Source organism: Hydractinia symbiolongicarpus, chromosome 5 (genome assembly GCF_029227915.1).
Source record: "Hydractinia symbiolongicarpus strain clone_291-10 chromosome 5, HSymV2.1, whole genome shotgun sequence".
NCBI classification, from domain to species: domain Eukaryota; kingdom Metazoa; phylum Cnidaria; class Hydrozoa; order Anthoathecata; family Hydractiniidae; genus Hydractinia; species Hydractinia symbiolongicarpus.
Window position 1 is genome coordinate 9,915,247 of NC_079879.1, and position 27,009 is coordinate 9,942,255.

A 27,009-nucleotide genomic window follows, 5' to 3' on the forward strand; every position below is an offset into this window, starting at 1 on the left:
TTTATAATCCTTGTGTGAAAGTGAGAGAGATTGGATTTTAAGAAGTGTGGAGTTATTGATTTTAGTGTAAACTGCTGCTTATTAGGTTCAGTTTAACAACCTGGACAATTAAATATCCTTAAGGGAAGGAAAGTCCACTTTTTATAAATGCTGCTTTTTCCATGTTTTCCATATCACTAGTGTAAGCTAATTGAATAACACAAAAATAATAATTTTAATTTGCTTTTCACCCTACAAGAAAATTTTATGTTATAATCAATTTTTAATGTCCCCACAAAAGTAACTGTGGGAACATTATGAAAACTGTATTTGAAAATGAGAAGGTTTTAGGTTAGGTTACTTATCACTATTTTATTTTTTAGAAAATATTTAATAGGGCGCTCTCCATACACAATAAAAATGTAAATTTAGCATTTACAAAATTTGTATAAATAAGTTTTTTTTTCCTTAAGGACACGTTTACAACCTTTAAGTTCAAGTACATAAGCACTACCATGACAACTGATAAAAAAATGCACATTTTATTGCTCCCTAATCTTTCTTTTATTTTTAGAAAATATAATATTAAACTTCATTGAAATAAAGTTTTCTAACTCTAAATGGGAAATAAATCTACTAAGAGTGATGTCAAAGAAGTTAAACTTCTGTCTAACATAGATTTGATTTCAGCTGCCCAGGCTGAATATGATTTTCTTCGACTTGTTGACAAGCATCCAGCGTTATATAGCACCACTGTTTTAAAGAATGCTATGCATCGTTACGAAACCTACTGGTTGCCATTAATAGCAGAGCATGATGACTTCCTTCCTGCTCCCTTGGACATTGAATGGATTTGGCATTGTCATATTTTAAATCCAAGAGTTTACGTCAAGGATTGTGAAAAGATTGTTAACAAAGTTATTGATCATCGTCCTATGATGCTTATTAAAGAAAAGTTGCAAAAGTCTAAAGAATTATGGCATAAAAAATATCCTGAAGTAACATTTGATGCTATTATAAGCACTAACTCTCCTCCACTGCTGTATAGTGAACCTTTACAACAAAAGAGCACGTATGATGTTGTTAAAGCAGCTCAACGACAGAGAGTGTTTAATTATAATTCTTCATTCCCTCATTTCAGAGATGCTACCTTTTTAAGGAATGCTGTGTCGAGATACTTAACTATGCTTGAAATAATGAGAGACAATCCAAAAAATTTTGTGGTACCTTGTTATGATAATGATCTAATATGGCATACACACCAACTGTTTGTTACATATTACCAATCAGATACTGTATCAATATTAGGGAGAGTTCTTGGTCATGACGACTCGACGAGTGACCGAACACCTGGCTCACAGTTAGAGAGTGGCACAAGTGCTACTAAAAAACTATGGAAAAATATAGGTAAAAGTTTTGGAGTGCCTGGTGGAATGTACCGAGGAGAACCTCCTGTTCCTGACATTCAAAACTCAAATGATGTTTTTGGTATTGCTAGTAAGGTGAGTTCGGTTGCTAGTAGTAAAATATTTTAATTTGTTTTTTTCTGTTTGTTTGATAAAAAACCTCTTTAAGTGTAATTATAGTTTTTCATGATTTTGACCAATTAAAAAATTGCAATGTCACAGTTGTTATTATTCTGGCTAGAATTGAATAGTTCTTGGTCATGAGGCAAAGTTTTCTGCAATATATATGTATACTATAAATATTTGTAAAAGAACATTTTCACAGTGCTTTAAAAATTTATTGACAAAAATTAATTTCCTTGAACTAATCGTCATTTTTAATTTGTTATGAGTTTTTTAAGTCTGTTTTGGTGCTACACAAGGTGAGTTTTATAACATCAAGAATAATTAAAGGGAAGCCCTTTATGCGCCTTTCTTTGATGCCATTTAGGGTGTCTTTTAGAAAATCAAACTGATTGTGGAACGAGTTTTATATTTTATATTTAAAATAAGTTGTATATAATCATTTCTTTGTTTTACCTACAACCGATTAATGCATTTTTATGGTTTTGCACATTTTCGTAGAATTGTTATTTTCTTTTAATATAGACTTTAAATATCCACCTGAAGTCTATAAAACTTCATGATGTCACCAACGCAGAAGGGAATTTTTATCTCAAAATTGTCAAAATAGCATTACCTGAAACATCGGCTAAAGACGTGGAAATATTTGAGAATCTTGACTTTAAAAAAGATGATGACAATGCATTAGTTTGCCAGTGCCTTGGTAAGTGTTAACCTTAGCTTTTCGCAAATAATTATGTGGTAAAGTCTTAATTTTAAATGCATGTGATGAAGTTCTTACAGACAACACAGTATTTTAATTACGTGCAAAATGCCAGTAGCCTTCTGCTAAATTTAGATTTCTGTGCATAATAAAGTGTTTTTCTAATATGCATAGGTATCCAAACTAAAGCATTATGAGTGTTATTAAATCTTTTGTCACAAATTCACTCCATTCATTAAGTTTTTCCTCTTTTCCCTTTTCGTTAAAAAATTCCATAAATACCTTTGACAATGTAAGATTTAATTTTGTTATTTGAACATATACACCCCCTATTTTTTTCTCACCTAATTTTTTAAAAAAACAATGCGTATTTGTGAACTTTTTTAAAACTTTTGATAACGGCACGAACAAAAAAGTTGTTAACCATACATTTCTAAAAGTTCTCTGTAAATTTATATTTTAAAAACCGACATATTTTTGTGTTGCCTATAATATTTGTCTTTATAGTACTTAAAAATTAATCAAGTATAAAAATATTTAGCATGATTTGTGTAAGACTGGCTATATATTTAATTTTTACAGTTTGTTTCCTGGAATATATCTCCGAAAATGTTTAAACAAAATGGCACAGTTTTCTTAAAGAACAAAAATGGTTAAAATACACTCCTTTTTCAAGATTTACGGCGACTACCAGACATGTCTGCTGCAGTTGATTGTATTTGACTGTCTTTTGCAGAATATTTCTTACAACCCACAGCCGTTTAAACTGCAATTCCACCTAAATTTCCCAGTTCATCAGACAAGTAAAGCTAGTTATACTATATTGTTTTCGGCTGGTGCAGAAACTAATTTTAAAACTGCATTATAAAGCTAAAAGTATGCTTAAAACGTCATAACTATGCTTGAAATATCTTCAGGAAAGACTGCGTATTTTATGATCCCAGGTTTTTTATAACCTTTTTTAATTTCAGACGTTTAAAAGAGACTTCATTATGTAACTATGCAAAAACTATTAGTGATCCATTTACTCTTGTTTGGCCTTAACTAAACTTTATTATTTTTCAACATAATCAGCTATTTTTATTAGATTACCAACTGTCAGTATGGATTTAAAAAAACTGCTAATATATACCTGTAATATTAAGAGTGGATTATATGTATAGGTTAATAATATTTTCATAGATATAATGTGATAACTGTTTTGTTTCACTTTAGGTATTTTTATTTCATTTTTAGGTGAATTTTTACTTGAAACTGAAAAACACAAAGGCATCAAAATTACTTTCCTCGACGAAACAAACGAGTATAGCACGATTCTTACAGTATTTGATTTATGTTCAAATAACGAAAAAAATCAAATATTAGACTTTCAATTCAAAGAGGAATCGAAAGAGCTTGCTAAAAATGGTAGTCTTTGTTTTAAGCACACCATCATAGAAGATAATAATCACACTTTTTTAATTAAAGAAGTATCACGTGTTGTAAACAAGGCTGATCACGTAAAAAACGTTGTAAGTTGTATTTCGGTTGTTTCAGGAAATACTGTGCACCAAGAGTCTGTCCCTTGTCAGTATCTTGAAAATGTTTTCCACACAGACAAAGCGGAGAATGTTTTTACTTTGAGAGTTATACATTGTCAAGAACCATCTATATCTGTGGTGGAGATTTTGGATAAAAGGGGTGTGGCTGTTGCTACCTCGCATACTATTGGTAGTTTTCAATTACCAACTCCATCTCAAGTTGCGGATGACGAGAAATGTTTTGTCCACACTAAAGCTTTTGAACGTGCTATGCTGATTAGAGGAAGAAAAGGCGATTGGGCAATTTTGAAATCCAGTTGGGTTGGGTATCGTGAGGGCCAGGACAATGCAAAAACTGTCCCCGGAAATTTAAAATTATCCCTATTTGTTTTGGACGGTAAGGATTCTGCATGGCATCCTATTAGTACTTCTAAAAACTTGATAGGCTTCGAATGGTCAATCGAAGGCTCTGCTGGTTGTGTTGATTTAGAATCTGGAACGATAAACTTATCTGAATGTTCGAAAAATATTGCAGAATATGCATGTTTAGCTTGTTCAATAGCAGTGTCCTTTCTACTTTGTCAACCCAGACGACCACCAACTGAAGTAAACAACGTTGTGATGCCTTATGCTAACGTTGCTGATGTTGAACCAAGCTTTGATATAGACACGATGAAGCTTTTAGTAAGAGTTGGTTTGTATTCTACCACGCTACCACGTTGGTATCATACCACATGTAAGGGTGATTCCATGTATCAGTTTCCTCCAGAATGCATAAAAAATTGTCAGTCTGTTTTTTGGGGCGACTTTGGCTATATCTATCGAAAAATGGATAGCTGAGGTGATGTAAAGTTGTGTGCACCGTATGCTTTGAATAAGACCTGGGAAGTTTATTAAAATTGATATTTTTATTCTTCTCTTTCCTCTCACCAATGGAATACACACTATTCATATAATATCTACATCATCATCAATGTCATCGTCAGTTAAGTTGTCACTGTCTTTCAATATAAATATTTTTCTAAAACTTAGAATCCAGGAGCTTCTAATAGAGGATAAAAAGGTGCTTTTATTTGACACATACTGTTACATGAAAATGTTTTTAAAATTTTTGTGTAGTGCACCTGTTGCTTGAAAAGTTGTATGTCCCAGTTTTAAATTAGTTATAGATCAGTTACAATTAGTACTCAAAAAAAAATTTCCAGAAAAGAAATATTAGATTAAACAAAATGCTTAACAACGTAAGAAATATTGTAGGCTCGAATGTATTTTTTAAGAAACATTAGCCTAACTTGCAAAACCAGTTTCTTGAAAGTAAAGTGTATACTAATGAAGCGAGTACTCGAAGCCTTTAATAAAGAATACGTCAAACTATTGTTAGGTGTCTTGTTAGAAAAATTTACTGATCATCGAGTCAAGCCAATATCCTTGCTGCTGTAATATTTATTGCGTGTGTCTCTTTGTTGAAAACGAGCCTCTACTGTTATAAATGTAATTTTTAGAATTTTTATTGAATATGAATTTATGGTACTATTTAAACATTTTATAAAATCTGTAAATAAATTTTTATTTGTAGTTTATTAATTTTTTTTATTTTTATTTATTATTATTGCTAAGGCACGAATTTTTTATATATCTACAGAAATAATACCAATTCTTTATTCCTTATATTAATACTTTGTGGTCAGCAAAAAGCATCAACTTAATATCCATCGACCGAAAGTTAGAAAAGAAAACAAAGAAACTTAGACTATAAGCGGCAAGAACAAGGGAAACAAGAGGTCCAAAGAAAACGAGCAATTTGTGTTATTTTTAAACGTTTAATTGTTTGTTCCCATTGGGTATGGCGTGTTTTATTTATATTTGAACGTTGAATATTTTAAAGCAATTAGTGTGGAATTGCGAGTTTTCAATTTTGTATTTCAACTCTTTAATCTTTGTCTGTGATAATCTAATCAAAAATCTAGCAGTAGCACCAGAATTGAAAAATGGTTGTAGTTGTACAGTGCAGAATGCAATAAGTTATGATATGCTGGATGGCATAATTACTGTGAAAAATTTTTGTTTTACTATTTGGGAAATTGTCACGAAGCAAATTGTGAATTTTAACTGGAAAGAAAAACATGTGGCGAATTGAAAATACTGAATGTGATGACTCTTTTGGGTATTATAAACGAGGCAGTTATTTTGAATTCTTTCAAGTAATAAGTTTTTCTGAGAATAAACACTGAGGATTGCGTTCTGATTGGTTAAAAGTTTACAGCGAAATCTTCCGCTGCTAAAAAGTAGCAACTGTTTCTACTTTGCAAAGAAACCAGTTTTTTAAATCAAAATACATACAAACACTGCTAAAATACATTTCACCGGCGAGTTCTCCGTCTTATTCGCTTCGTGAAAATCCCCCTTAACGTTCTTTTCCTTTTTTCAACAGTATTTATATAAAAAAAACTCATTTTCCTGGAAACTGCATATGGGAAATAAACTATTCAAGCTGCCATCCGAAATTGATTTAATCGTTGCCAGTCAAGCTGAATATGATTTTCTTCGCTTCGTCGATCAACATCCGACATTATACAGCACGAGCGTTCTTCAAAACGCTTTGTATCGGTACGAGAAATATTGGCTACCATTAGCAGCTAACCACGATGGCAATGCTTTGCGAGCTCCGTTAGATATACAATGGATCTGGCATTGCCATATCTTAACTCCTGACTACAGAAAAGATTGTGAAAAAATCGTCAACAAAATTGTTGATTATTCTCCTATGGTGTTTATTGGAAAAGATGAAGGTGAGAATGAGTCGAGAAGTTTATGGGAGCAAAAGTATCCTCAAGTACCCTACGATGCTGATCTGGGTAGTAACAATCCAGTTTTGTTGTGTGAGGATGGGTATGTTCGAAAAAGTACCTGTGATCTTATTAGTGTGGCAACACATCAAAGGATATTTAATTACAGCGTATCATTACCACATTACAGGGATAAACAGTTCTTAAAAAATGCCATGGCAAGATATAGTATTATGTTAAGTTTGATGCTTGAACATCCAGAAAAGACAATATTTCCTTGCTACGATGTTGATTTGGTTTGGCGTGCGCATCGCCTTTTTGTTTTACAGTATCACGAAGATATGCTATCAGTTTTGGGCAACCTTCCAAAGCAAAACACCTTGATATATGATAGAACCCCAGGATCGACTTTACAAGAGAATATTGCCACAACGAAGAAACTGTGGGAAGGTAAAGGAAAACCGTATGCTGTTCCTGGTTGCATGTTTCGGAATGAACCATCCCTACCTGAAATGCAAAATTACAGTGACGATCTGTTAAAAATTGTAAATAAGGTATGAATTCTGTCCTTGCAGTATTTTTATATTTTTTCTGCCTATTAAATGCTTTGTTGTGCCACAGCCAGACTATATCATTGAATCATCTTCTAAAGCTGTCTAAACAGATACTCTTAGACTGATAAATATTAAAAAACAACCCTTTCGAATTCACTAGTCTGAGAGTTCACATTTTGATTAATTTTTTCTTTTAAAAATGTGGCGTTATTCCACTGCGACAAAATATAACTTCTTTTTTTTTTGAAAAACTCATATTATAATTTCAAACGGATTTTTTACGTTTTTAAGACCATCAATTCTAATGTAAGCTTCCTAGACCAATTAGCGAAATATCTTTGCCTCTCTTTCATTCATAATATGAAATAACATACTACTAGGAATTCTTTTAAGTGAATTGTTCGTTGTAGCCCTAGTTAAATGTTGGTGAAGAAAGGAAAAGTCTGAAAATTAAATGCATTTCCCTTTGACGACTACATTACATGAAACCCTGTGTGATGTGTGTAATATTATTAGAACTCTTGTTTTAACTTGTAGTTTCTCTTACAGTTCGTTTTATTAAAAGTCACGTTACCATTGTGTATTAAAAATTAAAGCATTTTTACTTCGTCATATTCAAGTATGTACTTTTTCTGCTGTCTCTTGTCACATGATCCTGTGATGTTGTTGTAATTTTAGACTTACGAAATCATATTCAGAGACATGAAGATTTATCATTATGCAGAACCCGACGAGAATGGGGATGTTGCATATTTTCAAATACTGAAAGCTGTTGCTCCTGGTGGAAATTTGAAAGGTGTGAATTTGTTCGGTAAAGTACCACTGAAATCGAGTGAAGATAACGCATTGTCGTACTCCTTTTCTGAAGGTATGCATTTTTTTCTTCTAATTGGAGTACGCAATATCACTGTCGTAAAATGTATAAGTGGCGCATTTTACCCAAGAAAGAATTTGGGCTCAGTAATAAATGGTGCCGAATTTAACGTGGTGTTTGTTTTTTGCATGCATTTGAAGCTGTTTAGTAATATCTAGGGCATTAACGAAAAAAAAAATCATTCTTTTGTTACTGTAGACGCATATACCTTGGATTCGTCACAACACAATGGACTGATAATTTACTGCCATCAAGGGACAAGTGAAAGCAGCGCTGTCCTTTCACTACCCCAACTTTTTCCCGATACTCATAATATCTGCTCTATTAGCTTAAACTTCGAAAACGACAAAAACGAAAATGTTGGACATGGTATTCTCCAATTTGAATACGCAGAATTATCTATCGGCGACTATGCATTTTCTATACACGAACTCACACGGACTGTGAGACATGCCAATCACATGAAAACAGTTCTGGATCGGGTTGAAGCTATATCGCAGAGTGTATTGTTTTTAGTGAAAGCTCCATGTGAGTATATCGACAATTTATTACAAACTAACATTGGACAGTACGTTTTCACTTGGAGGACGGTGCACTGTCAAAATCCAGCCCTGTCCGCAGTTGAAATTTTAAATCACAATGGTAGCGTTGTTGCGACAGCTCACACAATCGGCAGTTACCTTTTACCAAACAAAACACAAATTTCCGATCCAAGTAAAGCGTTTACGCATAACCCTTCAATAGAACGTGCGATGCTTATCCGTGGGAAAAAAGGAGATTGGGGCATTTTAAAATCCAGCTGGTATGGATTTCGGTTACCAAGTAAAAAATCAAAAGGACGATTGGGTTATTTAGAGGTTTCTTTGTTTTTAATAAATGGAAGTAACTCAGCCTGGCACTCTATACAGACTTTAGACATACATAAATACACACAATTTGACTGGAATATTAACGGAGGCAAAGGGTTTTTGGATATTGAAAGTGGACTAATCACTATAGCTGGTTGCGTGCAAGAAGTTTCCGAATATATCTGTATGGCTTGTGCAATTGCAGTATCATTTGTACTATGTCAACCAAGACCACCTCCACCTGCTAAAAGCAAGCCTTATCCGACTCTAGCTAAGAAAGACCGTCTTCTTCATCACAAATTGCATGTAGACTCAATGCCTTTCTTAGTTGCAGCTGGCTTGTATGCAAACCTGCCGCGTTGGTATCATGCGAGCCACCGCGGAGAATACATATATCAAATACCCCCGCAGTGTATCCAACCATGTCAAAAAGAATTTTGGGGAGATTTCGGCTACATCTTTGATTCAGAGGACAGATACACGTCTGTATTTTATGAAAATAAAGGTTTATTTAGAAGAAAATCGCAGTGGGATGTCAAAGACAGTAATCAAAATTACAGTTCGCCTTTCATAAAAAGCGACGATATTAGTTATTATAGGGGAATTATAAATCCAGATGATGATTCCCCATCTGAGCAAAAGAATAGCGGGAAGTGTGATGATAGGAACAACGCAAATAACAATACTGATGAGGACTTTGTCAATTCTTCTGGGAACACGCAAGATACAATGGGCAGTTATAACAAAATATTCAATACAGATGACCAAAAACCAATCGACGTAAATCTTGGTGAGCAGGAAGATTTCAATGATGTTGATTCTGTTGGTGAAAATGACGGAGTCATTAAAAAAGATGTTTTTGGAAATGACGCTTCAGGGGAAGACAGAACCAATCACAAGAAAGATGTAGAAACAACGTTAACACAGAAAGGAAGTTATGACGAAACCCAATACGTCCCTGAGGCGTTCGCTGAAGGGAATTCTAACAAGTTGCAATATTTAGACTGTCTGGATCATGTGGTCGGAAATAGAGATGATCTAGATAATGACGACGGAACAGTGGTTGAAGAAGTGGAAGCAGTTAACAGGATTGATAATGCTGATTCAAACATGACTTGTGAAAATGAAGCACCAGTTATTAGTGACGACGATGCGAATCAAGTTACTAACAGTAGCCCCGATAGTAAGGGTGAATTTAAAGTCGTGAATGTAGACAATGGTAGCTCGATATTTAAGGGAAACATGAATGATACTGGTCAAAAAGTTGGGGGAATGGATATAGTTGAAAATAATGTGGAAGATTTTAGGAGTGTGCGTGATGTTACTGAGGATCCTGCTGCTGAGCCAAGTATCGCTGAGATAGAGAAAGCTAACTTTATTAATCAAAGGGCTGGCAAAGAAAGTGTTGATGTTTTCCAAAGCGTTTCTGATGTGGGCCAAGATGAAAAGGAAACTAATGTTGAAGTTGAAGATGAAGATGCATATGGGACGAGCTTATTCGACGAGGATACTACCTTAGGAACAATGAGTGGTGATGATCAGGATGATATTGTAATCACGAATAATATCTCTGAAGAGCAAATTCAAGATGTGAACATGACAAAAACAGAAGCCGGCACCTTTGATTCTGATCAGGAAGTGGAAGAAAAGGATTTAATTGAAGATAATAGGGAAGACGATGAGCATATGATAGATGTAACTGAAGATTCTAATGCTACCGATGGAGATACGAAACACTCGATCGGCATTGAAAATATACATAATGTTTGTGATGCAAAAGAAATTTCGCCGTTTCTTAATGTGAAAGATAGTGGCGAATTTACGGTGGAGAGTACTTACAGAAATTCAAAATTAGGGGAAGACTTTGGGAATGAAATTCAAAATCTGTCATATGATATCGATGTCTTGAATGATAAAAGTCAGGATAAGGAGAATAAAAGTAAAAGTTGTGTTGCTATGGAGTCTACGGGTGTGCTTGACGTTGTTCAAGTTGTCGAAGAAAATGAGAATGAACCTGTTGAAGATGGATATGAACACAGCAGCAAATATGGTGCTACTGATGAAGATGACTCTAACACTCTACATTCTGTTTCTAGTATCAGTTTTTCCGAGAGAGGTGCTAAGTTAGGAACATCGATTGGTTCTGATCAAGGTAATAATTTAATCAAAGGTAATGTCCCTAGAAAGCATATTGAGGATGTAAACATGACAGAAGCAGGCACTGGTTCCATTGTTCATGAAGATGTCTCTACAAGAGATTCTGCTTTGTTTACACAAACTGTTGACATTCCCACTACCATGGAAAAACCAAGTGACAGCATGACTAAAGAAGAAATTTTAAGGACTAATCAAGATGCTTTTACTCATGGCGATGAGGCCATTATTACCAGTGAGAATGATCAAACTGGGAAAAAAACAAGTACTGACGACGAAGAAAATGATCAGCATGTCTTTTCTGATGAAAAAGCAATAGAAGACAATAATTATAAGGCAGTTGAATATATGGTTTCTGATTTGGAAAAAAGTGATAACATTGTAGTTATTGATGATGCTTTACATGAACGTAATAGAAATAGGCAGAGTTTCTCTGTTTACGATGAAAATGAGATTACAAACATCGAAGTGAATAGCAAACAATGCATTGTAGGTGATATATTAGAAGCAAAGAACATGACTACTCTGTGTCAAGATAATAGCATTTCTGATGGTGACATTAAAATTCTTACGGAGAACAAGAAAACAGAAACTGAAGCTTTGAGTAAAGAGTTTTCTTTGAATGAAAATGATCACAAAAATGATGACAACATTTTAATGGCCGATGAAAAAGTAATGGAGGTCAAATCAGATGGTGGTACCTGCAAAAATGAAATTACTGACAATGCACATGAAGAGGCTACTAAAGAAAAAGTTGACAACATAACCAGTAATGACAAAGAATATGATCGAAACAGCAAACAAGAAAATCATGGTGTTGACAAAGAAAGAAAAGATTTAATTCTTAAAGTTAATTCTATTGCCACCAAGAAAATGGAACTGCCAAAGTCTGTTGCAATTGATCAGATTATTAGAAAGAATGGAGATGGTAATGCAACTGAAGATTTGAGTAATATCGACTCTTTGAAAGTTGAAGAGCTCACTCCATTCAATATACAGTCGCGTACGTCAAACTCCTCTTCAGATGCAATGCACAATATTTTCACAAGGCCTGTTAAAGGTTACATCGATCTGGATGAAATATACGATGAACGAGAAACAAACGATGTTATTGTTGAAAATGGCGTGACGATGGACGATTCTTGCGGTGACAAGGAAACAGTTATTATTAAAGATGAGTATAATGATACACTGGATACTAAAATCGAAGTAAACAATATTAATGGCATCGACAGACACGAAGACGGTTATCCTCACGCAAATTACGTCAGCAAAGTTACCGAGAATGAAATAATAAATAGTATGCTTGAAGACCCTTGTAATCACGAGAGCAGAAATAACAACGTCGATTTTGTCGATCATGATGAAGCGTTTTATATGGAAAGTACCGACGTCGGTAATATAAAACATCAATGCGATAAACAGACTTGTTTGAACGGTAAATGCCCTGATAATAATGACCACTCTCATGAAAATGGAAACGAAACATTTTCCAACAAAATGATAAACATTGACAACGAACAATTGAATAGTGGTATGTTTTTTATTTAACATTATTAAATTATCAGTAAAAGAAGCCGAATAGAAAAGTCCACAATATTTTTATTTTCTAGCACAAAATTTTACAATTTTTACCGAATGTTACCTTACCATGTTAGAAACACCATTTTTTTATAAGCACCAAGAGTTAGCTGAGGCATTGAGATATAAAAAATTGATCGACAGTCGGACTGAATTGACCAATCACAATTCGCGTTTAAAAAATCAAACTAACTTCCCGCGGGCAAACTTAAAGTTGAATTCTTTTCTTTGAATGCGGCACCTGTTTTTGCATCACGCATGATTTCAATAGCTCTAAAAAAGATGTATCTCCTGTTCTTTTATATCTCCACGCCACAGTATGTCTGTATTTTACATTCCACCCCCCCCCCCCCCCCCCTTTATTCTGTATTTTTGTCTATCTATCTACTAAATTCACGTTTTGGTATGCTTAGTTTAGCTGGTGCACCATTGAAAATCAAACTTCCTCTTCAGTTTTGTTTTCGTATAAAGCTTTGATGCCTCTTAGAACAAGAAGTCTCAAATACTATTGTGGTTGTTGTTGTTGTTGTTGTTGTTGTTGTTGTTGTTGTTGTTGTTGTTGTTGTGTAACTATTGTTGTTTTGTGATCCGTGTTTTTTTGTTTTCATATTTATTCACTTCAGTTTGGAAGCTAACTTACAAGCTGCTTTGTTTTTTTTTAAAAAAATTGGCCATCTGTTGCTTTTAAGATGTTGCTATACAAAAGTATATTTTACACAAACTCTTTCAAAAAAGATATATTATTCGGTATAAAGATATTCATTGTCAGTAATAGAAGAATTGAGGCCAATGGAAAAAAAATGAGTTTTCTCAGTTGCATTCCAGGCTTAGCGAACGTTTTTAGGTGTGTTGTTTGAATTTCAAATGTAATTTAGGTACATCTAATATTTTATATTTAATAGGTTGTAAAAATAATATTTTTTTATGCATTCAATTTTTTATAGTGTATACACCATTCCTATTTATAGTTCAAAACTGCACGAAATTTATATATGTTTAAAGACAAAATAGAATTGTATTTTTTACGTTTTGATATAAGAGTTTTTGTTATTTTATTGTTATTTTTTTACGCACAGAGCAACGAAAATGATACTACCGAATTCACCGCAATTTATTTCACCTCACAAGGACCCTTCAATTTGCTCTGAGCCTCAAATTTCTTATTTCTTAAACTCAAGGAATCTTAAAACAGTTCTACTTTATTTTAAAGCTATGAATATTTTTATTTTTGTTTATTGTACTAAAATATAGTTGTTATTTTTGCTTCGTAGATCGAACCCTGTATATTTTTGTTACCAATACATTTGACAATGTTATTCCGTATTTCTTTATTAAAGCTATGTGCTTTGCGTGGAGAATTTCACGAAGTTGATCCTGAATCTTGAAATAGCGTGAGTATTATTATAAAGCTTTTTTCACCTTGGCTGCCTTGAAATTTTACGTCATTTTACAAATTGTTAAAAGAATCATCAGATTTAATACTTAAAAACGCAAGTACAAGTATTTTGCCGTCAAATTTTAAAAACTTTAAACGTTTAAACTCCGAGATGTTATTTGTTGTAACCAATCGGAAAATATAAATACAAAAGAGTATCAAGAAATTTGCACAATGGAAAAATGATGAGACGATGCTGACAAAAATAACTTGCGTGGACTTTGTTTCAAATAAAGTTAGATATCATATCCCTTGTAGAGTCAAATACCAAAAAGAAGCCGAATGCATTAAAAAGGTTGGTAAAAAGTGCAAAAGTGCACAGAGAACGAAAAAGAATACATTCACTGATAATAAAGTGCCCGCGGCATTTTCAAAGTCTAATAACTGGATAAAATGACCTGAAATTTTGTGACTTTTCCTAACTTTTATTGGACTTTGGAAAATAAAAAAAAGAATATTTCCAAAAATTGTCCTGTCAATGTCACTTTGTCCTTTTTGACAGGTGGTCATATCAACTTTTTTAATGTAGTGCTAAAAAAATGCTTTCTAAACTAACCAGTTGTATGAATATGTGATTATGTATGTGATAGTGACAAAAAGTCATCATACAATATTGACATGCATATTGTTTAATTTGCAGACCGGAATATTGGTAATTTACAGGCCAGAATGGTTGTAATTTACAGGCCAGAATGGTTGTAATTTCCTATTTCTCTATTTCTATTGTCATATGATAACGTCATACGTCATTTTGTCCCATTTCAATCCAAATTTATTGAGTAGCTACTAACGTAAGTGCTAATAGATATACCAAGTTTTATTCCATGACAGCTACTAACACTAAGGTTCTCAAATATAGATTTTTGAAAAAAAATTCTTGCAGATTTGGTTTCTGATCGATTTCTATTTTCTCCTTAGAGAAATCCTTTGTCTTTATACCACCTGTTATTGTTCGTAATAATATCTTACATTCTTATATTACTTTTTAATGACTAGTACTGTAAATAGTTTAAAAAAAGATAACAAAACGAGAATTTCCAAGAAAAGATTATTTTCTTCAACCATTGTCTCATCATGACGTCATCACTTTTTGTGATGACATGTCAATCTAAATATTTTGTCACTAATTAAGTCACAACATATTGATGCTTCTTTGTGTCAAGTAACCAAACTGAACAAAAGTTACATCCGCGGGCACTTTATGCTCCTTCCCCCATATTTACAAGGATCAAAAAAGCCCATACCAATTAGGGTTAAGTAGTCATGCTTAATGACTCCTTTTTGTTATTCAATTCTGGCTATTCAAAATTAGGAAAGTCAATTTTTTATGGCTCCTGCTTGAGTTTATCCCCACAGGCATATACTCAATAAGTCCGTGAAAACCCAATAAGTAATAGTTTCAGTTACGCTTTCATTGCGCAGAAAACAACAGTTAGTCATTACATTTTTTTAATTTAATTAATTAATTAATCACAAAAACTAGACAATCATAATTAGCAAACAAGTATGTCTTACAAAGTTTCTTATCGGAGATAGAGAAGAGAAGTTTAAAAATGCTAATGCAACGGTGACCAACTTATAGGAGAAACTAATTCAGGTGGTCCATACATTTTAATTGTGATGTTTTCGCAAAAGGTGTTTTTTCGTCATTTTTTTCTGGCAAACATAATAGATGCAAATGGATTCGTGTAATCATGTCTTTAGCAATGGAATCTTTACATTTCAATTATGTCATAAGTGCCCCTGGAGCTAACTTGCACCCTTGCTTGACGTCGCAGTTATAGCTAAAAACGTTTCGATAGTTCGCCATCAATTATAAGACGCGCTTTAACTGAATACAAAAGTTTTAAAAATTCGAGAATTTAGCTGGACATCCAATTTCCAATAATTGACGAACAGTAAATATACCATCAATCGTATCACGACCAGTTCAGTTGCCATATTGTGAATAAACATTGGTCTCAAGAATATTGATTCACTGTAGAATAACATCAACAATGACTTTCCCGACAACATTCAAAAGCGAGATCCCACGATAATTGCCGCAGTCAGCACGATCACCTCATCTCCAGGGTGACTTGTCTTTTTGGAGTAAAGCAAGCACTAGCGACTTTGACAAATATCCAACAAACATTGGGAACGAGCATGTTTAAATAGGAGTATAAAACTGTGCTGGTCGACAAATAAGAAAGTAAAATATTATATTCCATCTTACACTTTATTTCTTACATTGCTTGAGTAATGCTTTTCTGTTGTACCGTTTTCTTATGTTTTACCTATCTTGTCACCAATGTTGATTTAGTGTCAATTCTTAAAGATAGCAAATCGTGTTGCTTAAATTGACGTCAAAGTTTCAACTTTTTACTGCTTTAATTTCAATGAGCGCTGTTTTGAAAGACCTTATATTTAAAAAACTTTCAGTAAGGTCAATATTGCTTGCAAAGCAAAAGAGAAGAGAAAAGGTTGTCCAAGATATTGAAAGTAAAGCATAACCATCCTGTTTAGTATTTATTTATTTTTCTGATATTAAAAAATAAGTTTGGCGCAAAAGTATAAAGAAATATATACAACTGAGTAAAAAGAAATATTTTCAGTTTAATTAAGCAAGCATGATTCATAGGTGGGGATCATGTACTTGATGTTTATAAACGCATCTTCTCCGCCATGTTTTTCAAATGCTTCCAATGTTTCCTGTATCAAATCACCAATATTTTCCCGCCTTTGTTGACTGTAATCAATTCCATCTCCAGAATTTAAGTTTTTGTTTTTAAATATATTAAGAACTGGCAAAATTTGTCTGTAATATGGAACAAGAGCTTCTCCCACCATTTCTCCTGATACAACCAAATGTTGCAACACTTTTAATGTTGTGCATACAACAGAAAGGTTTCTTGTGTCAAGTGCATCTCGAATTGGTAAAATCAACTGCGGAACAACTGGCAGGATTTTGCTTCCACCGTGTTCCAACATATCGTGAACACCTTGCCGTGCGAAAAACTCGTAAGGATGCTCAATTTCTCTCAATCCTTCGAAAAACATTGGAAGATAGTGGTGGTAATCTAACTTCTCGATTTCAACTTTCCACGCGATTTTATTGCCTTTTGTGTCATGTTCTAAAGCGATTGGCAAATCTCCTCGGTCGTAAAATCGACGAAATTGAGTTTGCTTTGCAGGTCGTTTTTTAAATGCACCCGCTTCAGGTGGACCGACAACCTAAGTGGCAAGAAACGGAATTTTGCAATATTTTAAACATTGTAGAAAAATGCGACATAAATTACATAAGATTCTTTTTTAAAACTTTCTTATAATGTTATCAGTAGCATTAGATACCTCAAGTCAGTCCTTGTTGGAATGTTTCAAATGACTTTGAAGTCAAGTATATGGTACAAGAAACAAATGTGGTGGCAACACAAACAAACTTTTAAATTATACTTTTTGTTCAACAGAAAAAGGATTGCAAAGAAATACATGGAAACACAAGGAATCTTTGTCGAGAAAGAAATAGTGATGGAGAACGCATACGCATGTCATTCTCATAATAACAAAACTCCATAAGCCCCGGGTTTAGGCTTGTCTTTTGATTTTATAGCTTCCATGTCGGTTTAGTATGCTACATATACAATACTCTTATAATTTGCTGATTATTGCAAACCACTTTTGAAGTTCTTTGCCTAAATTAATGGTGGAGATTCAGCTTCGAGTGCGAAGAATGTTACGGGTTTGTTCCCTGGCTAACCTAAATTTATGTGTATTTGGATAATTTTGCAAAAACGATAGATATAACACTTGAATCAAAATGATTAAAGTTCTTTCTTATCTTAAGATAATAACAAACTTCTTACCTTATACAGTTCAATCTGGCTATAGCAGGCACCTAGGGTTCCTGAAAATAGTGTCAGATATAAGCAGGTGTTCACTATATGGCGGTTCGGACTTTTGGGAGAAAAGACACTTATAGGTGCATGTAATGCGAATTAAGTCTGCACCTTATCAAACTTTCGTACACAGCGCTTCTTTTACTTTGAAAAACGAAAATAGCAGTGTGTACGAATTTAAAGCTGTTACAAATTCACTTCTCAAAAACGTCAATGATGTGTGTTTGCCTCAACTGTTTCAGTGTTTAATGTCCCACTTTCACGATTACGAGATATATGGGGGACCTGTTTTATGGAGACTGTAAAATTATAGAATGGTTCAAAGAACCCATTAATAAACTTGATTAATGCTTTGATGTGATAGCAGGCAAATATGTCACATAGCTACAAGTAATTTACTTTTCGTGTCTTTTAATTTTCACAAAAAATGTTAACACTGTCCGGCAATTTGTAGAGGTTTTTATATGACTTTGACTATGTTTTGGCCAGTTCCACTAGAACAAGGTTGGACTGTAGTAAGGATTTAGCCGAATACTTTTGATCAATCACCTCTATTATTCACCAACAATACAGCTTGTACTGTTTCCAAGTCACATAAAACTAGATTACTTTAGGGGCCATTATTGCAAGGGCTTTTTTGTTGTATCAGCTAAAGTGGGAGGAATTGTTACGTACATTCTCAAGGTCCTATTCGAGTTGACATTCGTAAAAAAGAAGCAGGAATATGATTTATTAGCATGCTAAATGAGAGAAAACTGCAGTTTCTCTGAAACCTAATTGAACATTGTATTCCATGCTGCAGGTTAATATATCATCGCAATGAAGTTGTGAAGATAAATGCGTAATGCGAACCAATGGCATTAAAATTTGGTTTTTTCTTGTTCCGTAATTTGACCGCATTTCTACAGTTAGCTTAGTTATGAGCTTCATTATAAAAGTTTTTATTGATCGATATATCTTTTATGGATTCTGAAACAATAAGTTAGGCAAAAAGTGGAATAAAATGTGTTTATCATGCCTGACAAAGAAAGAGCAAAACGAAATTGATGTAGTACATAGGAGACAACTTAGAAATAAAAAGATAAAAAGATCAAGAATCAAAAATTATACGAAAAATGCAAAGAGGAACCCATAAGTAAAACTATGAAACATGCCACATGGAGACTACTTGGACATATCCCTAGACTACCAGAGACTACACCTGTACAACAAGCTATGAAATACTACTTCGAAATTCCCAAAGATGCAAAGAAATTTCCAGGAAACAAACGAATTACTTTACCAACTTCTATAGATCAAGATATCAAAACAACTCTCAAAAATAACGCAACACTCCCTGTTAAGCAATTTACAACAACTGATGACTTTCGCGCCCTAAAACAGATTGCACAAGATAGAAAACGATGGAGTGATTTATTTAAAGTCATTTGCCTCGCCTAAGATAAATAAAACACTGTTTTTACAAATCGAAAAGGCATAGAAGAAGAAGAAGAAAAAATATCATGCCTACCTCGACATTTTTCATCCACGACTTGGTTGTAAAACCTTGAGCACAAAGACTTTTGTTCTGATAACAACAAGCTCTATCAAGTTGACAGGCTGCCATATCTGAAAAGACAACACCCTGCACTAAATTGTCCTGTTCAGAATGGTCCCTGTCTCCTGAGTGTTTTGACAAGTTTCCCTTGTTTTTCTTCTGGCGAAAAGAATAGAAACCGTCCGCTGGTACTATGACAACAACTTTAAAATGACGTAATTGTTAGCTGAAGCGCATGTCCAGAATGTTCAAGATGTAAACAAAAATGGCGTCCGAACCTCTGCCATCTGAGTTAAAGCCCATAAATTCTTTTTTAAAATTAGCCAAAGAATATGACAAGAGAGATCCCACTATTGCTTATTTCTGTAAGATATTTTTATTATTTTTTCCCTCAATATCGCAAGCTTCCTATAAATTATAAATCAGCATAGCTGATATATATAAGGTTTTAAGTGTTCTTTCTCTGTGTTTGTGTTTGACATACAAAAACTTTCCCCACTATCAGTCAGGAAAAACTGCTAGCTAATCGGCTCTGTAAATTTGATATACTGTCTCTAATTAGCAGAACATGGAAGTCTAATTAGGGTAGCCAACTGGTAAATAAACCCCAGAAAACATAGCTAAGTCATTGATTAAACCAAAATAAAGCCCAGGCCGTCAATTATATTATTAAATACGAGTAACAAAAGACAAGAAATGTACGAACAGTTAACAAACAATGGGATTTTATATGAAGTAGTACAAAACTCAGGTACCAATTTGAATGACAAATATGAAAATTGGGAGAAGTATATACATCTAAAGAATTGCCAATAAATGTTTTCTACAATGTAAGATCAACCAATATACCAACAAATCAAAAAATCATATCCTCCTAATGAAATTGAATAGAAAGCTTACGAAAGAACTAAGAAACAAAAAACAAGACAAAAAAAATATATTAACATCACGACTTAAGGTAATAACGGAAATGATAGAAAAACAACAGCAAATTCATAACACTAAAAAGAAGATTGAAATGGTGTCAAAGATAACTAAGTTTGGAGGAGTTAAAAAACCCTAAATTTTGGAGCGTTGTAAAAAATAAAGACAACAACAAGGAGACAAAAGTTGCTATGCAAGACAATAATGGAATATTCAAAAAGAGGGTGCCGATTAGCTGCAAACGCCCGCATATATATGGGCGAGTTCGGGCAACTTTTCAAATAAAATTGGCATTTGTCCCCTGAAACCACCTGCACTTTTGCAAACTTGCCTGAAGCATTCCCGAAATGCAATTCCTTGTAACATAACATGCGGACGATGGGAAGAAGGCACTTGAAAAGAAAGGAGTTAATAAAGTTTAATATAAGTTATTTATAAAGTAAACTTTATCAAAAACCAACAGTTCTTTTAAGAACTTTGCTACCACATAGTATGTTTGTTTTAATTTTTATAGTTTTTTTGAATCCGGGCATTGTTGGGGTGTATGTAGGTTTTTTTAGGCGATTGCTTGATTTTTTTTCAAAACGCTGAACTGGCCCAAAAACGCCTGCACTTTTACGGGGTATAAGAAGGTGCTGTTTGCCTTGATGTTTTGTTTTTTTGATTGTGTATAATTGCTTGCCAGAGCAATCAAAAACAACTGGGTGTTTGGCGGTGTTGTGAGCCCCACATTGAATCCAGGGTGGCATCCTGTAAGCCACTGCCCTTTAACACCCCCTGGTGGTCAAAACTGTTTTAAAATCAACTCCCTTTACATTAGTCATTGATGGGCTGCTTAACATGTTATTTTTACTTTAAGTCACATAAATTTTACTTATTCTACTTTTATACAACTTAGAACAAGAATTAAAAACTTCAAATCGTCCTATATTTTTTTTCAACAAGCTTGTTCTATAATATTATCTAGCCGTATGTGAGATTATATTTTGTTCAAATTAAGTATTACTTTTATTAAATATTGCATATCATTTTTGACGCAACTGAGTTTTAACGTCGCATATAGTAGATGCATATGTTACCACTGTAGTCAAGTTTTGTCTTTGAAGCTAAAACAGAAAAAAGAAACACTTCTGAAGGTAACCTGCGTTTGCAGCATTTTCTGCACAGAATGCAAAATCAATTGAAAAAAAGCGGCATTTTTAAACCAATCAGCCTGATTTCACAAGAATTTAAACCAATCAGGATACTTTAAGATCATAACAAACTGTTTTATATATTACTATGTGAAGTGAATTAAACTTTTGTTGAAAATGAAAACTTTACACATGTTAAATGACTAAAAAACATCACAAGAACAAAAATATGATTTGCCTTACCCATAGTGGTTTGAAAGATTAAATATATAAAGACTCAACAAAATTGTGAACTGCCATTTAAATTGACAACGTTTTTACAACTTTATGCTAAAGAAATGTAAGAAAATTTGTGGATAGTTTTTAACACAAATGCTAAAAATAGCTAAACAAAAAATAACAGCCTGGAATTAAATATAGCTAAATTTCCCACAAATTGAGTGAGAATAGCTCTTCACAATCCAATTTATACCTGTTTTTATATTTCTTCCACTGTCTCCTTCACTTTCCAAATATATTGACAGCTTTACGAAGCTTTCCAAAGATTAGGGTTCTCTCTACTACATCCACCGAAGTTGCTCAGTTTAAAGTTTACGCGCTGCTCACCTGTCCTCAACCAATATACACCAGTTGGCTACACCAGAGAAATACACCTGAGAAATTTTTTTCCAACTAGATGGGCAGCTTATACTAGCAAAACTGATGTAAATACTGAACCAGCACTGTCACAAAAAATATAAGGAAGAGCGACAATTGAAGTTTTTTGACAGAAACAAGACTGCCGCATTGTGAAGCGAAGAGGCAGGGACTCCAAAATTCAGTTTATACGTGGCAGAAGGTTGCATGGGTATTCTTCTGATTTGTTCTAGGGTGTAAAATTCAGACAAAAGGCTACACCCTAAGTTTTTTTCAACGGAATTTTTACTGGTGTATTTACATCAGTACACCATAGCTATATCAGCCCCTGAAGACATTCGTTATTCTATTAAAAAGCTTCCCTACTCTTTTCCATCTTTTTATTACCAATTCCAAAATTTCCCTTATGTTCTTAAGGAAATCCACTATGTTTAAATAAATGTTCCAGCTGCAATATTTCTTCTTTGGGAACTATCTAAAAGTGATGGTTAGAGGTTGCATGTGACTAATTGGGTTCCGAAAAAGGATATAATCACTAAAAGAAAGTAGTTCTACGGAATATATAATCAGCACTTTAACTTTATCAAATAGAAATCACTAATAAAGATGATTTACTTACATTTTGTTCCTTATAGCTTTATTTTTTAATAGGCATGTTATACAAATTTTTAATAATTCACAGAAGATGGAAGTTAATGTGAAAAAAATAAAATTAAGTGTTTTTCTTGGATTATATAAATACTGAATTCAAAGACTGATTTTTCATGACAATAACCATTTACCTAGAGTTTCACAATATTTTTACTTTAATCTTTTTTCTCTAGATATATATTCAATTTTTATTGAATATTTTCTGAAAATACGACAAGAAAAATTTTTTTGATATTAAAATACATTGTTTTTTATGCCTAAATTGGGCCCTACTTGCTAGAAAAATAATTATGGTTCACATTTTCCACTGGATTTGCGAACTTCTTGACTTGTTATAAATTTTTAGGTCGCCTATATGCTGTTCAAAAAGGAATCAAAGTTGCGTCAAAAGCTTCTGCATGTAAAGTTTACTTACTTTCTTTGATGGATGAAATAGAAAAGGTAAACCAAAACAGAAAATCATTTTTTTCTGTTATTTTCAATCAGCAACTATACTGGCAAAGTTATATATATTTAGGAAAAGAAAGCCTTACTGGCAAGAGGTGATGAAGCTGTTGGTAACGATATAGTGGCACAAGCTCATGTCGAAAATGTGTCAATAAATCTATTTTCATGGGCAGATGGAGAAGACAGAAAAGGAGTTTTCAATAAGTATATAGGTTTTAAAAGTTTTAAAATATACCTATAGGAAAACTAGGAGTTTTGCCAATTATTAAAATCTCCAATTTTCCTGATTCTGATTTCTTAGGACTTTTATCAAGAAAATCAAAGAAAATCAGTTTGTATTTTTTTTTTATATTCTCTTGACATAATGGAATACATATTTTTAAGAATTGTAGCTGCATTCCACAAATATCATCAAGGTCAATGTATATTAAAAGCTAATGTAGCATCCACCATATCTTCTCCCAATAATCTCGATACCTATTTGCATTATGTTTCAAATAACTGTTGTAAAGGGAACTTTTAATCAAGGTGGTGGTTAGTAGAAGAGGAGTGTTCATTCAAAGCATTAAGATGTGGGTTATAACGCATAAAAACAATTGTTTTCATTATTTTAGAAGTGTCACAAAAGCCTTCTACTCCGCAAGTTTATTATTTGATGTATTGTCACAATTCGAAGATATAAGTGATCAGGTATGGCAAACTTGTAGTGTTTATGTTTTACATTACTTTTGAAAGCATTTTAATTTTTTTTTGCGGAGAGATAGGAACAGTCAATCAAAACAAGAAAGCAAATTGCAGTGTACAAATTTTAACCTGTTTCTAGCTTTTCCTAAAGTAGTAAGCGAGCTTGTAATATTTCATTTGAGTTTCTTCAGCCATTTCTGGTGGTAGTAAATATACGCGTACAAGTAAAATTTCTTTAATACGAGAAATTTATTCACGAAAAAGAATCTATGAAATCTGTGAAACGCTGACAAGAGTTCCTTTGTTGTTACCAAAAACTGCATGTCACTACACTTGTTTGCTGGCTAAAACTTTTTCTTAAATGGCAACTCCTCCTTTTATAACAACAACTAGTACAAAATTGCGGAGCAAGATGGTGAAATTATTTTGACACTTAATGCCTTTTTTGTCAAATTTGGCAAGCAAAAAAATGTCACTGTGATAAAAGAAAACATTTTGGAGAGAATAGTTTTGCCGAAAGTTTACTTCGTCATCTACACACACTCTTCGTAATTTGGAGGTGACGACTACAGAAGTTCATAATGTCATAAATAGACACGTCAAATAACGAAACACGTGCGAGCACGGTCACCTGCTTGATACGCAGTTTAGGGAAAATTTGTCCGAAAAAATCTGATTTAAAACTGCAGGGTTTCAATAACACTGACCACTCTCGTAATTATGTTGGTTAACTGTTAAAATTAAAAAGTTTTTTGCCCTAATTTTCACAAAATAGCTCATCTTAATGCCAAGTTAAGTCATTCTAGTTTACACATATTTATCATCAAATTTATTTATAGTGTAAAGTTCAACAGAAGTACGCCAAATGGAAAGCGACCTATCTTCATAAATGTATGCAGAACGGTGAAACTCCTGTGGCTGGGCCAGAGGGTTCTGGCTTCGAAGACGATCTGAACGTAAATATGCCAGGTGATACCAGCAATGCGTTCTTCAACTCTGGGCCTGGTTATCCAACTGACTTCAATGCTCATTCTTCTATGCCACCACAACCAGGCGCATTCTCGTATACCCAACCAGAACGACCGACGCCTGCACCGAGACAGGTATAAAACTAAAATTTTGCTGTACGTATCATACCTACGTGAAGATTCCGTGTTGCAGCTTTTTATTCTAAGCAATAAAATGTTTAAAGGGGGTGAGGGTAAGATTTGGGTTACCTAATTTAATTTTGGGAAAGTCTTCGGACGTTTGCAATTAATAACGAATTCCCGTTTTTGTCATTCACGAACGAAGTTCATATTATCTGTATTATGATTTCTATCTTTTTAGCCTCCTCCTCCCAGCGCTTCATCATCATACGTGGAACCGGCACAAGACACTTCATCTGTTGATACTAGTAATGTAGATTTTATGCAAGCTACTAAACTTTGCAAATTTGCTATGAGTGCTTTACAATACGAAGATGTCGATACTGCTGTTCAAAACCTTACGAAGGCTTTACATCTTCTGAAACCAGGTGCACGATGAACTGGTTTACCGATTACATGGTCTAGCTTCTTTATTTAAAAGAGATCAAGGAAAAGCCAAAGATTGAATCAAAAGACGTGATTATGCGTTGATATTCATAACGTAGTTACTACGATATGTTAATCTTTCTTTAAACTTTGTTGTAGAATCTTACTCGTGTTTTGGTTTGTTGATAGACAAGAGAAATTTGCTGACATTCTTTGTATTAATATTTTTGAAAAAATGCCAAAGTAATGTTCACATAAAATATAATTTTGCAGTTTCTTTATGTTTCTTTGTCTCAAAATGATATCAGAATGATAAGTTTTTTTCAAAAAGTATTCTTTGCACGAGCACGTATCACTTGTGGCAATTTGTTTTTTTGGAGAAGACATAAAACAGACTGCTGAATGATTGTAGACCACTCGATAGCTTGAAATGATCCTAAAGACCGTGCAATTCTTTTTATGCCTATGTTAATATATTTTGGACCTGCTAATGGAATTAGGCTAATGCACCATATTTGTGGTAATTTGGTTATGTGAATTTGTAATGTATTTACTAAACTAGTTGTAGAAGGATACATAAAAAAATTTCATTTTTGCAAACACTGACTCTCGAGGATTTTAGGGTCGAAAGCTTGTCACGTTCGTCACCATAACGTTGTAGATGACATGTCAACAAGATGCAAAAGCTGCGGAAACTATTGATCAATTCTGTTGTTTCCCTTCTGCTCGGTTTTAGGAATTTGGAGCAGAAAATTTTTTGCTTTCGAGATAACTCAGATACACTACAAAACCAGCTCACTGTTCCTTCTTAATACTATATTTTCACAAAATAGTAAAAAGTAGGCTAAAAGTACCGTAATAAAAACAAAACCATAATAGTTCTTAAGCCTATTCTGTCCGTTGGTCCTAACATTCGGGTTAAATCTGGAAAACCGGATTAATCACGTCAAAAAGTGTTTTGAATTGTTACCCTTAAAAAATTTAAGTTTCGTAACTTTTAATTTCTATGCACAATCCTAACGAATAATTACTGTTCCAACGCAGGTTAAAATAAATTTGTTTGGCTTCAAAAAAAGTTTGCTGCCATGTCGGTAATCTGAAAAAAAACACCGTCATAACTGCCAAGGGCCATCACCGCTTTGCTTTCAACGACGGGAATAACAATTTCTCGTGAAAATCAAATTATTTGCATGATTCTCTTTTCCATTAGTATTCAATCAGCCGTGGTTGGCAATGCCTTATTGTCGTAATAAATACCCACAGAACCCGTTTTCTAAGATTGATATTACGCAAGAGGACAGTAAAATACAGTTTGTTATTATAGTTCGAGGGTGCAATTTGCAAGAAATGCAAGAAAACACTTTACTTAAGTAACGTCATCAAAGAGGCTAAATTTTTTTTAGATATATCACATCTTCATATATTAGTCACGCCTACAGCAATTAAGTTACATGTCATAGCATCACTATGACTCATATTACATGTCAAACTCAAACGCTGTAAATAAAGGAAATACGGTATGCATTGAAGTGTCTCCGTTTTTAAACTGATAGGTACACATAATAGGAGGTAAATCTCTAATTACAAGTGATTGTGGGAATAAGCTTCTGGTAAAACGATCGAGTCTATCTACCTTGAAAACTGT

At 33.6% G+C, this 27,009-nt stretch overlaps 4 protein-coding genes across 4 annotated transcripts; 3 read left to right on the forward strand and 1 right to left on the reverse strand.

The window, feature by feature from the left end:
* Positions 1 to 525: 525 nt before the first annotated feature.
* Positions 526 to 5,989, forward strand: LOC130644675 (uncharacterized). The gene is made up of 3 exons (XM_057450375.1): positions 526 to 1,481; positions 2,034 to 2,211; positions 3,448 to 5,989. The coding sequence occupies exons 1-3, from the start codon at positions 600 to 602 to the stop codon at positions 4,569 to 4,571; spliced, it is 2,184 nt and encodes a 727-aa protein (XP_057306358.1). The 5' UTR covers positions 526 to 599; the 3' UTR covers positions 4,572 to 5,989.
* Positions 5,990 to 6,140: 151 nt separating this feature from the next.
* On the forward strand, positions 6,141 to 14,291 carry LOC130644674 (uncharacterized). Its single transcript, XM_057450374.1, has 3 exons — positions 6,141 to 7,071; positions 7,750 to 7,939; positions 8,144 to 14,291. Exons 1-3 carry the CDS (start codon positions 6,202 to 6,204, stop codon positions 12,496 to 12,498), a joined length of 5,415 nt encoding a protein of 1,804 aa, XP_057306357.1. The 5' UTR covers positions 6,141 to 6,201; the 3' UTR covers positions 12,499 to 14,291.
* Positions 14,292 to 16,463: 2,172 nt separating this feature from the next.
* On the reverse strand, positions 16,464 to 19,644 carry LOC130644677 (parkin coregulated gene protein-like). The gene is made up of 2 exons (XM_057450378.1): positions 19,349 to 19,644; positions 16,464 to 17,176 (listed from the first exon to the last, which is right to left on the reverse strand). The coding sequence occupies exons 1-2, from the start codon at positions 19,442 to 19,444 to the stop codon at positions 16,559 to 16,561; spliced, it is 714 nt and encodes a 237-aa protein (XP_057306361.1). The 5' UTR covers positions 19,445 to 19,644; the 3' UTR covers positions 16,464 to 16,558.
* LOC130644676 (vacuolar protein sorting-associated protein VTA1 homolog) lies at positions 19,587 to 25,641 on the forward strand. Its single transcript, XM_057450377.1, has 6 exons — positions 19,587 to 19,740; positions 23,066 to 23,160; positions 23,237 to 23,370; positions 23,781 to 23,856; positions 24,690 to 24,953; positions 25,180 to 25,641. The coding sequence occupies exons 1-6, from the start codon at positions 19,641 to 19,643 to the stop codon at positions 25,375 to 25,377; spliced, it is 867 nt and encodes a 288-aa protein (XP_057306360.1). The 5' UTR covers positions 19,587 to 19,640; the 3' UTR covers positions 25,378 to 25,641.
* The last annotated feature ends 1,368 nt before the right edge of the window (positions 25,642 to 27,009 follow it).

What these genes read in the sequence shown, in the direction of transcription:
- LOC130644676 (XM_057450377.1), top strand. Translation starts at nt 19,641, where the DNA reads ATGGCGTCCGAACCTCTGCCATCTGAGTTAAAGCCCATAAATTCTTTT. An exon ending in TCCCACTATTGCTTATTTCT is followed by an intron (nt 19,741 to 23,065) that starts GTAAGATATTTT and finishes ATAAATTTTTAG; the next exon opens with GTCGCCTATATGCTGTTCAA. An exon ending in TCGAAGATATAAGTGATCAG is followed by an intron (nt 23,857 to 24,689) that starts GTATGGCAAACT and finishes ATTTATTTATAG; the next exon opens with TGTAAAGTTCAACAGAAGTA.
- LOC130644675 (XM_057450375.1), top strand. Translation starts at nt 600, where the DNA reads ATGGGAAATAAATCTACTAAGAGTGATGTCAAAGAAGTTAAACTTCTG. An exon ending in TTTTTGGTATTGCTAGTAAG is followed by an intron (nt 1,482 to 2,033) that starts GTGAGTTCGGTT and finishes CTTTTAATATAG; the next exon opens with ACTTTAAATATCCACCTGAA. An exon ending in ATTAGTTTGCCAGTGCCTTG is followed by an intron (nt 2,212 to 3,447) that starts GTAAGTGTTAAC and finishes TTTCATTTTTAG; the next exon opens with GTGAATTTTTACTTGAAACT.
- LOC130644677 (XM_057450378.1), bottom strand. Translation starts at nt 19,444, where the DNA reads ATGGCAGCCTGTCAACTTGATAGAGCTTGTTGTTATCAGAACAAAAGT. An exon ending in CGTGGATGAAAAATGTCGAG is followed by an intron (nt 17,177 to 19,348) that starts GTAGGCATGATA and finishes CTTGCCACTTAG; the next exon opens with GTTGTCGGTCCACCTGAAGC.
- LOC130644674 (XM_057450374.1), top strand. Translation starts at nt 6,202, where the DNA reads ATGGGAAATAAACTATTCAAGCTGCCATCCGAAATTGATTTAATCGTT. An exon ending in TGTTAAAAATTGTAAATAAG is followed by an intron (nt 7,072 to 7,749) that starts GTATGAATTCTG and finishes TTGTAATTTTAG; the next exon opens with ACTTACGAAATCATATTCAG. An exon ending in GTCGTACTCCTTTTCTGAAG is followed by an intron (nt 7,940 to 8,143) that starts GTATGCATTTTT and finishes TTGTTACTGTAG; the next exon opens with ACGCATATACCTTGGATTCG.